The sequence below is a fragment of the Lepidochelys kempii genome, chromosome 2 (assembly GCF_965140265.1).
Source record: "Lepidochelys kempii isolate rLepKem1 chromosome 2, rLepKem1.hap2, whole genome shotgun sequence".
NCBI lineage: Eukaryota > Metazoa > Chordata > Testudines > Cheloniidae > Lepidochelys > Lepidochelys kempii.
This window is the reverse complement of record NC_133257.1, coordinates 88,298,345-88,310,480: the sequence shown is the minus strand read 5'-3', so window position 1 is coordinate 88,310,480 and position 12,136 is coordinate 88,298,345. Positions and strand designations below refer to the sequence as shown.

Genomic DNA, 12,136 nt, shown 5'->3' with positions numbered 1-12,136 from the left:
ACTTTAAGCACATCAGCAGCCTGAGTTTAGTCAATGGGACTATTAATGTGCTTCAAGTTAAGTGCATATGCAAGTGTTTTCGGGATCAGGGCCTTAAAGTATATGACAGTCTGCAGGGTAGTAAGAACTATAAATGGTTGCAACATTAGGTCTCACTTAAGAACCAGATTCTGCCACCTATATTCATGATTAATGAATGAAGAGATTTTGCTCTATCTTTAAAAATCTTCAAATTTCAGTCCTTAAGGATGATTTCAGCCCAAAATACAAATGCTTTGGAAAGTCAGGAATATGTTAAAACAAATGTGATAATGGAGACTGTTTTGCAACCTTTTCTATGGGAAGCACAAGTGCCCGCTGTAATACATATAGCAACACAACCACAGAACACAGCTATAATTGTCTAATAACAGCACTTTATATGCATTAAAATAATCACATCAGGTTGTATAGTTACAAGCAGTATAAAGCTTTACTGACCCAGGGAGATCACGGTCAGAGATAGAGCCTCTTGTCATAAAGGCCTCTCATTTCCTCAGAGTAGGGAAAGTGTACACGTTGCACCAGCCCTTTGGATGGTTCACACAGATCCCCAGCGTACGGTCAACCAAGTCAGCAGACAAGTATAGAGGGGAATGGGTGTGGGGTCATGGCCCCCCTTCTTCCCCGTGGCAAATGAGATGATTTGCACCTCAAAGATAAGGGGTCCTGCTATTCTATTTAGCACTTGTGGGAAACCCAAGGGGTGAAAGGCTCACTGCTCCTTAAGCAACCTTGCCAGATACAGGCATAATCTGACCTTTAAACTACAGATAGAACAATTAAAATATAAACAGACTCTGCATGTCATTTTGAGCAACGAGTGAAATTGCTCTGTATTATGTCATCAGAAGTTTAGTGGCACAGGAAACAATGCTTTACAGCAGCACCTCATTGAAATTGGAACATTTAGGATTGCAAAGCCCAGCATGGGGAATTCTTGTTTCAAAGTCCTCACCTCTTATCTCTCTAACAATCTTATAGGCTTGACAAAGATATTACAAAGTACTCAGAAATATGTTTTCAAAACATAAAACAAATTGACATGTGTTTAAAATAAGAGCTCCATTTTCTCATGTCCCTTTCAACAAATAGATTACTTTGAAATGGTCTGTTGCTATGAAAGCAATTTCATTGCACAAAGCAATTCTCATCTCAAAATGAGCATTACAAATATTCCATCAAGTGGTCCAAATGATTGAACATTCATTAGCAATTACAAATAAAAATCTCTAAATAATTTAAAAAACTTGTTTATCATGATTTGTGGTGTAACTTAATCAATTGCTGGATTCATGTATGCTACTGGAGAACAGTCTAGTGTTTTACTTTCCACTGAATTCATCTGTTGTTCTATATTTCATCTGCTTAGAATGAAGATACTTGAAAGTTAGTAATTATTTACTAAGCAATGGGCTCAGTAACTTGAAAACTAGGGATTTTTTTTTCATTTCCAGATATTTGGGAACTAGATGAGAAAAGTGACCAAAATTCCATTTATTGTATTAGGGAGGCTGGCAGTCCACCCTCAGTTTAAGTTTTCAGGCACAGATGTGAGGCGCTACATGCTGACATTTCTCATGTCAAAATAATAAGGGTCTCATCTACCTTATCTAGGTATGGTGAAAAAAGGACACCTGTGGTTGCTGAATTGTAAAATCTCCTCATGTTGATTCTGCATGAGGTTATGTTGAGTCACTTAACCCGAGATGTGTGATCCTCCAAAAACGGACTATGACCAATTGCTTATGAAATATTTTTATTGCAGGCTGTCCAGGCACCCAAACTAGAAGGCAACATTTCCCTTCCCTTTTCTACCCTTCCACCTCTAAATTGCCACCCCCAAATTTTCTTTCAGATCTGTCTTGTCATCCAGTGGAGGTACTAAAGAAATGTGGCTATACTCAGATACACACAAACCACTCCCAGTCTCCAAAGCTAAAGCATATCACCTGAGCAATATGACTAATCTTTTCTACTTGGGGACCAGGATTACAGCTATTGCTGTCTGAACTCGTATCTCCTACTGGGCAGTACAGTGTACTGGCATTGCAGTAGAAAGAGCTGGTCTGTGAACACCCTCCACTTTTCTTTTATAAAGCAATTCAAACACCAGAATTGCTTATAAGGAAAGGGTAATTTTTCACTATTCATGTGTGCAAACAGCTAGTGGGTACTCTACTATCAGCACTTTAACAGTCCTATTATATATACAAATGTCAAAAATACTTATTTTGAGATCATATAAAAACCACAGAGTATGTTTAAAAAGAACACTTGTTCATGTAGGCAACTAAAAATGTACAATAAATTTGTGCTTTTGTAGGAAACTTCCTAAGTCTCAGCTAGACATGTGAGTGATTACTTTAAAATACAGTGTCAGGTTCAGAGATGTCTTTTTAGCCAAGTAAACATTTCTGGAGGAAGGCATAAATGTATGAAAGAGAGGTCAACAGATTTATATCCAGAAAATTTGACTCAATTTAATCATACCTTTTGTGGCCACCCTGACGCAGTCAATTTTGGTTTCCTGTGTCAAATAAAGAGGAAAGGTCATTTCTTGTGCTGTATCCAAAGCAAAGAAAACCATCTATCGTTCTATTCTTAAACTGTTGATAAGATCTAAGAAAATTGTCCATTCTGTGTGTTTGATCACACGTTTAACAGTCTCCAAAATGACTCCAATGCACTTTTCATGGTATGGACAACTAAAACACAATACACTTGGCCATGTGCCATCAAAACTTCACTTAACATTCACTAAAAGATTAAATAAACGTATAGGACATGATGTATGCAGCATATTTTCTTTGGTTATTCATTGACTTTAGGAGATTTTTCTTTTTCTTACGAGTAAGTACAGTACTAGGAATCATACTAGACAATTTAAGAAAGAAAATAATCAGTGGTGTTCACATTTCTGTACTGCCAGTGTACTGTGAAAAAGTGGCCATTATGGTATCTGGCAGAAAACATTTCTAGGCTGTCAACGGAGAAAGCCAAAGCTTATCAGGAATTGAAGGGTACGTCTGCTCAGGAAATGAAAAACAATCCAGGAAGAATCAGTCAGATGAAACATGATCTCCAAGGGCCTTTGTGCATACTTCTCATTTCAGTTCCATCTACTTATTTTTCTTTTACTGTTTTTCTGTTTCTAATTCAGTCAAGACAAGCAAAAGTGAAAACGGAAGTTCAAAATATTATAAACCAAGGTAATATGATTGGACAGACCAAGAATACATATGCTATTGAAACAGTAATCAAGTTTGGCTTGAACTTCACCAAAGTAGCCACGGCATTTCCCTCTTTAAAAAAGGCAGCTAAACAGAAACACCAGCCAACTTTTGGAAGCATTAGTAAGAAATGAAAATAAAGCAGAACAGTGGTATTTCTGGCAATGATGCGCTATCAGGCCCACTCTCCATTGACAAAAGTATGTGGTGTCCTCCTTTCCCTTTTCTGTCGTCCTTAATTATCATGCAACACTGTTATTTTTTAAACTCAACTTGTTAAATTTCATGGTTTCTTCATTCTCTCATTAGCAACTACACTGAACAATACACAGTCCAGAACCAACAATCTGTTTACACACTAATATTGCATAAGACTATACCTGTCATAAGACTTACCCCATTGGCTCTGCTAGCAGCTTGGAAATAAATGCTGTAGCTTTTATGAGGTAGAAGAGGAGTGTTCCAGAAACCACTGTAGGTTCTGTTATCACCAATGGTAAAAGGCTGAGCCCCTTGAAGACTGTTGGCTGGAAACTCTGCAGCAAAGTAGTATTGAGAGTTCAAAAGCGAAGCATTCTGGAAGTGAATGGGCACTGGGTAGCATTTCAGGATTTCAGTTGTCTTTTTGGTCCTGCGAGGGCGCTCTTCCTCAACAACTATTTGATAGACACTAAGAAATTGGAAAAGAAAGAATGAGAGAAAATATGGGTTATTCTAAGACATTTGAATCAGCCAATTCATTATGAAATCACATCAGCACACCAACAAATATTTATGGAAAAGGTGATGACAGCTGAAGGCAAAGGACATAAAAACACACTGTCAATACTCAGGTCTATAAATTTACAGTACACATCCCCTTCTCCTCCCAAATAACCTCATTTCTCTTTGGAAAATAAAATTGGCTGTGAATATCTAAGACTTTTTATATGACAAACAACACAGAATACTTCCTAGTTGGAACATACATAGAAACATATTTGATGAGTATTAAAATGTTGAACAAGTATTTTTTTTGTTTACAAATAGTAGATAAGAGGCTGTGGATTCAATCCTTTAACCTGTTAACTTGCTTGAAAAAAAAGCACAACTATCAATACGGACAAAGAAAGGCGAGATAAATAGAAAAAAAATCAGCCAAGGAATCATATTTGCTTAACTGTTGGCATTACAATTGTGTATGAAATACATAATAAAGTGAAAATCTATTTAAAATTTTGGTAGCAGACTGTTATTCGGGAAAAAGAATATATTTTCTGATGGCTAAAATACAAAAGTTTTTTTACATTTATTTTGTTAGTTATATTTGAAATTTTGTAACTCTGATAACAGTGGGGAAACCGAAATCCCATTCACTAATGCAAAACAGAAACAAAATTCTAAATAGTCTAATTGCCTAATTCTGCATAAACTTTCTGTTAATAGTGAGTGCATATATTCTCATAATTGTATAATCGTCATAATTCTGATTCATTAAAGCACTTTAGCACATGTTTAACTGCTTTGCATAATACAGATGGACTTAAACACATGCTTCTCTTTAAACATGTGCTTAAGTGCTTTGTTGAATCAGGGCCTAGAAGAAACTGCCTGTCTTCCTCAAACGTAAAAGCTCATGGACATTCAAACAGGAACCGAGGAAACATTATTTCTGAATATACATGAAAACAGTGAAATCATAACATTCTTATAATTGTTCAAAACAGTGCTTCTAAATTTCTCAAATGTGAAACCCATCTCTCTAAAGAGGATTTGGTTGTAACTTTATTGCTTCCCTGGGGACTAATGACTCTTGATCATTATCCATCTCCATGAGAAGGACAGTGATCATAGATTGCAGGAAGAGAGTTGGTAAGGCTAGCTAGAGTATTTTTAGGGTAACTAAAATGTAATAATTGACTGGCATTTTCTTGTGTAGTTTGTATGTATTAACACATGAATTACATTTCAAGTATGTAATTGCTACAAAGCCACAACATTACATATGCTTTTGGAGGGTACAGTCTCCCTGATAAATTATGATACCATATTTTGTTCTGATTATTAATAATTTTATTACTATAGCACTGAGGGATCCTCATAATGGACCCCACTGTTTTAGGTGCTGTCCCTGCCCCAAACAGCTGATTACTAGTTTAAGACCAGCACTTTTTTTTTAAACTGGACCAGCAAACATTTGTATTGAACCACCAAAGGATTTCTACTGAGAGTTGGTCACATTTTAAAATCACATGACTCTGGTTACAATCTTGCTTTTCCCTCAACTTAATTTCTGACATGATTTAGCAATTGATATGAATTTCTATAGTTAGAGATCATTGCTTTATGCTACTTGGAAGTTAGAAATTCATGCCTTATACCATTTCAAAAGGTAAGCATCCATGGTTCTCAATGATGTCTGATATGCTGTTACTGATGGACTGCAAAGCTTTGGACCTTACACTTGTTCTGGCCCTTAAGTCTAACAGTTCTATTTCTGCAGAAGTCCAGGACCAAGAAATCCAGAACTTCGGGCCAAGATAATTTTAAATGCCTGCTTGAGTTTTGTTTAAAATAAATATTCTTTTCATTTTCCACACAGCAATTATAACTGGAAATTTTAAATGTTTTAGAAACAAAATTGTCATTCACATGTGTCTTTACTCTGGCAAGTTCGTATTAGTTATACCACATGCACTACTCCATGTATATTACATTTTCAATGCTTTCCATCTATTCATCTTCAGATATATTAAAGAAAGAACTAAGTTGACTGGAGCAATTTCCAACCCAAAATGTCATTTCATCCTTACACAAGACAAATTAGATTTGCAAGCATCCAGACCTCAAATCTATTTGCTCTTTAATAATTTAAGAACTGAAAGGTCAAGCAGCTCTTTTCTGTTCCCCTTTATCAAAGTCCAAGTGCTAATGAAAAATATCTAAATCCTATCTGCTGCCCAGTTGCCACACATTGCTGTCTCTCTGTTGTAAATTAACACATTATAAGCACCTGGGTCAATGGCAACCTGACAGAACTTTATGAGTAATGTATTACATTTGTATAAATGAGATCATCTTGATAACGAATTTTATAAAGTCACCAATTACAATTATAATCCAAAACCTTGCTCAAAATCTTACGGTTAAAACTGCTTTCTTTTAATATGTAACAACTGAATTGCTAATGCTGAAAAGGGATCTTAAGGTTCAATCTTAGTGAACTGAGTAAGCACTGAATCAGAACTCTATTTTTCCTCTAATATATTAGTCATATTTTCCATTTGTTTAATGTTGCATTATTCCTTTTCCATTCATACAGCCAAATTTTAACTCGAATACAATCTATCTACCTGTGATATGAAAATAAAACCTACACTGAAGTAGACAGTGCAAAAAATATACTAGATATTGGTATAACTAAAACGGAACTTTCTTGAGGAATGAAATTTAATTAAGTTTAGTTTGTGCTATGCTTTTCTACTACAAGACTCTAAGGCCTCAGTAAGTAGAATTCAAAATCTCATTTTAAGCAGAATGACATGATATTCAATCTAGAGAAGAGCATCTGAGATTTTTCTTTAATTTGAGGATTCAAATGTTATGTACAATTTTGAAAAATGTGGGAAAAACAATTCTTGCAATTTTGATTTTTTTTAATACCCCCAAACAGGTTCCAAACTTAAACAATTAAATTAGATACATTATGGTCTTGTGTGGCCTTTTGGGTATTGTATAAAATACTTATTGGTTGGATCATTTTAATTTATTTGGCTTCTCACAAATTTATTGACTTCTGGGTTGCTTAAACTAAAGTAGACACTCAAAACTTCTCCTAAATTTCTAAATGTTACCAATGAAAACCGAATATCAAGTATAAGAAGAAGTAAGAGAAAGAGGTTAAACACAACAACTGATATTATTGACAATATTCAGAAGACTGAAATAAAGAACTAGGGTCCCAATTCATTAAGGTACTTAAGCACATGCTTTTATTTAAGCATGTGAGTTCATGTGCTTAAAATTAGGCATGTACTCAAGTACCTTGCCAAACAGGGGCCTTAAAGCTTAGCAAGGCATAATCAATCAAATCGTAATGATAAAATTATATTACAAAGTGGCAAACTTATTCTGTACTTATTCTACTCAAGGAAGCAGTTTTTATACTAGTATGAAACTACGGACCCTTAATACAAGTCTTTAAAATTTACCAGTCGAGCTTTATGTCACCTGAAAGCTATGGAACTGCCAGTTCCAGTTCAGTCCAAAGTAATTACAAATTAAAAAGCGTAAGCAATCACTATTACTGAATGTCAGTTCCCAATTTCTTAACCTGCCTCAATGTTTTCAACGGGTTGAATCGATCAGATTTTTGTCTGTTGAGAAGAAAGATGTTCCTGTAATTGAAGATGTGCATTTTTAAATTCCTGTCACTGTTGTCCGTATGTCTGAAGTAAAAAGAGGAATAAGATGATTTACAGAAGTTACAGGTTCCATAGGCTTGGTCATATCTCTGTGTTCATAGGATGGTTGGTTCCCCATGACAAGCAGGAGAGGGACTAAAAAATATGCTATTCAGTGCTAATCACCTGCTGAGTTTTGAACAGAATGATCCCACTATAACAAAACGATGGTACAGGAAAATAGTGTTTTTTTATTTACTTGTAAAATAAGCAACTCAAACCTTCTTAGCCCCTTCTAGGCAGCCTCTCTGCAGTCATTTGCAGCAAGTCTTTCCTCATCTTTGGCCAGTGCAGTTACAGGCAACAGCAGAAAAGCTGAACTGTTTTATTCAAATCTGGGAAAGACTAAATCTCCCTGTATCTTACACTGGGTGTCAGAGGGCTAACGGTATATTTCACCTACATTATAGTGCGAGGAGTCATAGGCAGAAATATCTCAATAGCCGTAATTGAGGAGATAAAAGAAGGCTCAGTTTGAGACCCTAGAGATACTGCCAAAAGTTAATTCTCAGGTGGCCTAAATAAGCTATATCTTCACAGCCCCAAGTCCACTAGGGATGCATCTAGTTTTTAATACAAAACCCTTAAGTCTTTTTATGACTGCCAAACTGTTTCGCATGGATAGTCTCAAAGACTTAAAAGTCACGGTTTACAAAGGGGATTTTCTGGCAAAAGTAGATCCAAGCAAAGCTTTCCTATGCATACAAACAGGAAATCCCTAAGGTTCTCCTGTAGAGGAGTACTATATCAGTGGAAAGTAAAGTTATTTTGCCTGTGTATTGCTACAAGGGCATTCATTACAAGAGTGTGACCAATTATTCATCTCCTAAGGGCCCTGAGAGTGAAAATGCTTATTTACTTAGATGATATCTTAGTTACAGAAGAGTCAGAGGAGTTCTGAAGACTGCATATTCTGGCCACAGTTCATCTGCCATGAATTTTAAGGTTTTCATTAAATACAGAAATATTTATATTAGCCCCTTTTCCAAGTTTAGACTTTCTAGGATTCAAAGTTGATGGCAGGATCTTGACCCTGAACAATCCCTAAGATGATACCAGTCAGCTCTGTGTTCTTGGGGAACCAGGGCACAGTATCTAGCCTCTCTGACTCATGGAAGACACTCCCCTCCCCCACCAGTCTCTGCTTGAACCAAAACTAATCAGAGAAAAGGACTGCAGAGAGCAGTGAAGGGCGTTGGGAGACACACCTAGACCCCTCCTGACAAGGGTGACAAGATTAAGAAATCCCCATTAGCATACAGAATGGAGAACAGAGACAACTCCCCTAGCCTCATCTGCATGAAAGATGGGACAGGGATTCATCTCATTAGCATACGGAATGGAGAACAGAGAACCGAACTGAACTCTGGGACCAGAAAAGCAGGGAAGCACTGCATCATGGGGGATCTCTGCTCCAGATGTTAATGAACCTACGCCTGCACACACCCAGCTCAGCAGTTATCAAACCAATTCTAGTAATGAATCCTTGATTGATATCCAAAATACTGAAGCAGCCTAGTTGCACTGTCAGCTCCCTGGAAGAAAACACCACCCATAGCCAAGAGTGATCAGCTCCTATTGAATAGCCTAAAGAAAACCCCTGAGTCATCAGTTTACCCATAAACAAATCTAGTGTTCTCCCTTGAACCATTGTATTTTCTCTACAAAACCCCCTACCTATGCCCAAGTAAGTGTTCTGATGGATGGACCCAACCTCTGCATCAGTTCCACTGAGACTCCATCTCCTGACTGATCGTGCTGGGGGCTCTGCCTGCCTCCTGCACTCAGGACCCTGAGCTACCACCATCACCTGGGAACCCCGACCAGTTCATGCTTCAGGAAGCGGTGAAATCCTTTTCTTTCTCTCTTTCTGTTTTCCTTTCTACCGCAGGTAACCTTTAATAATGTATGTTATGTTGGTTTAGGCTCTCCTTGTGTAGTTATCACTATTATCCAACAAATAAACATTTTCTCCCCACAATTATATATTCATAAGAAGGACATACAAATACTATATCTTTATGATATAGTGTTCCCACCTTCTGAGCACACATACTCTTGCTTTGTTATGGTAAAGGTAAGCTCTCTCATTCATTCTTTCTTTCTTCACCTGAAGGAAGAGGATGGTGTCAAAGAACGCAGGTCACAAGGATTCAAGTCCCCTTAATCACTTTTGAGCCACTCAGATGTCCTCGACATGGCTTGCGCTTTTCACACTTGCTAATGAATCCTAAAGGTTTTGTTCCTTGTACCTCAATATCCCAAGTATCAGGGAAATGTGTACTTTTTGGGATAGATTTTCTGTTGCCCTGTAATGCTGACAGATCCCTTTGGCGGGCAGGATTGAACTTGGGGCCTCTGGAGCTTAGTGCATGAGCCTCTACCGCATGAGCTAAAAGCTAGAAGGCTCTTAGCTAAGGCTGTAGAGTAGACTCATTTATCACTCTTTAAGTGGTCTCGGTGCCACTAGATGGGACAGAACACCACACTCAGGAAGTGTGTGGGTTACAACTGCACCATGGCATATATTTTTCAAAAGATTTTCTTGGGAAGTTTACCCAAGAACTACTCCCACAATAGTACCCAGGATGACTTATTTAATACTTTTTGGGCTGCTCAATAAATATATTCATAGGGCTCCTCACATCTGCTAGTCCACTTGCTAGTTCACAAATAGTTCCCTGAGGTCTATCTCCCTTTTAACACACATAACACCAGTCTATTTTTGGATTTGTGCTTTGTGTCTAAAAAAACCCACACACTTTTTCCTCTTAAGGGAGACATTAAAGTTGTTTATGTTTATCAGGCACCTTAGTCTTTCCAATATGGTTTGGCACAGAAGGCATTGTAATCCCTACACACAGACAAGGGCAGAATGGAATTTTTGGTATGAGAACATTAGAACTCTTACCAGATGCTGATCTAGAGAGACAGGTGATTACTCACAAAGTGAAACATAATGTGGCATTACTACCTTCCAATAGAATTACTTGTTCTAAAAATCAAAGGTAATTGTCTATTTTAATGCAATGATGAAAGTTTATGTACTATTATCTTTGGTATGCAATTGCACACAGGTTAAGTAGGCAAGTCAGTGAGGGTTGTTTGTTTAGTTTTACCTCTCTAAAGTTTTTACTCAGACTACATACAAGCTAAGAACTCAATCCCACAATGTGATGAGCGCTTTACCCTCGGTCCAGCAAAGCATGTAAGCAGTTAATTTTAAGCACATGAGCAGTCCCACTAATTTTAATGAGTGCAGGATTGAACCCTAAGTAGAACAGAGTGGGCTTTAGCTATTTAGGGCTTTCCGAAATGTACATGGTTGTGCAGGACGTAAGATTGCTCCCACTCCCTTGTGCAACCTCCCCCTATCACAGCTTCAGGTGTGTGGGGACCAGGAAGGGGTAGAAAAGAATGTTCATGGAGCCAATACTCTCCAAAGCAGAGCTTTGTTGGCTGGCATGTTAGGGAATGAGGGAGAAGTGGAAGTAATCTGCATCTGGTAATCTATCTATTAAGCTAAATGATATGGCACTCATCCCTATATCTGAGTTCCTCTTGATCATTATTTTTATCCTCACATATCCATGTGAGACAGTGAAGTATTTTGTGGATGGAAACTGAGACACCAGGTAGATTAAGTGACTTGCCCAAGAGTACAAAGGAAGTCTGTAGCTGAGCCAGAAAGAAAACCCAGGTCTCCTGCATCCCAGTCCATTTCCCTGTCCACTAGACCATCCATCCAACATTAGAATCATAGAATCATAGAATATCAGGGTTGGAAGGGACCCCAGAAGGTCATCTAGTCCAACCCCCTGCTCAAAGCAGGACCAATTCCCAGTTAAATCATCCCAGCCAGGGCTTTGTCAAGCCTGACCTTAAAAACCTCTAAGGAAGGAGATTCTACCACCTCCCTAGGTAACCTCTAAGGAAGGAGATTCTACCACCTCCCTAGGTAGGTCAGGGCCTATTCAGGGGCTATAGCAGATGACTTCTCCTGGAAACAAGGCAGAAGCATGGAAGGAATTGCTGTGGAGACACAGTTACAAACTGCCCTCACACAGCTTTGCCTAAAGGAAAGTTTACGCCTTACACCGTTATCCTGTGGGCTAGCCAGTTGGTGTACAAATATAAAAAGAGAAGAAAGTTTTATTGCAGTTATACATTTTGGAGTGGATACTTGTGCTGATATCAAAGAATTAAGAGTCTATTCTCAAGCACAGAGCTTCTTCTGATCTGTTCTGCCAGAGACCTCTATCTTTAATTTGACTTTTTTCAGCAATCACCTATTCACAGCAGAGATACAGATATTAGTGCCTCAGCAGACTCTCCCCTGAGCTGGGAATGTCAATTATGCCCAAAGTATGTGGTTGGTTTTATGATGAAAACCATTGATCACCAAAGTTGTTAAATTTCAGG

The 12,136-nt window shown here is 37.8% G+C and overlaps 1 protein-coding gene across 9 annotated transcripts in view; it reads right to left on the bottom strand.

The window, feature by feature from the left end:
• Positions 1-12,136, bottom strand: part of PTPRM (protein tyrosine phosphatase receptor type M) — an 832,874-nt gene that overhangs the window by 254,749 nt on the left and 565,989 nt on the right. For all 9 annotated transcript variants that reach the window (XM_073331568.1, XM_073331567.1, XM_073331560.1 and 6 more), the window contains 2 exons: positions 3,669-3,942; positions 2,533-2,569 (listed from right to left, as the gene is read on the bottom strand). In XM_073331568.1, coding sequence (XP_073187669.1) covers positions 2,533-2,569; positions 3,669-3,942 — 311 coding nt within the window. The remainder of the gene's footprint in view (positions 1-2,532; positions 2,570-3,668; positions 3,943-12,136) is intronic.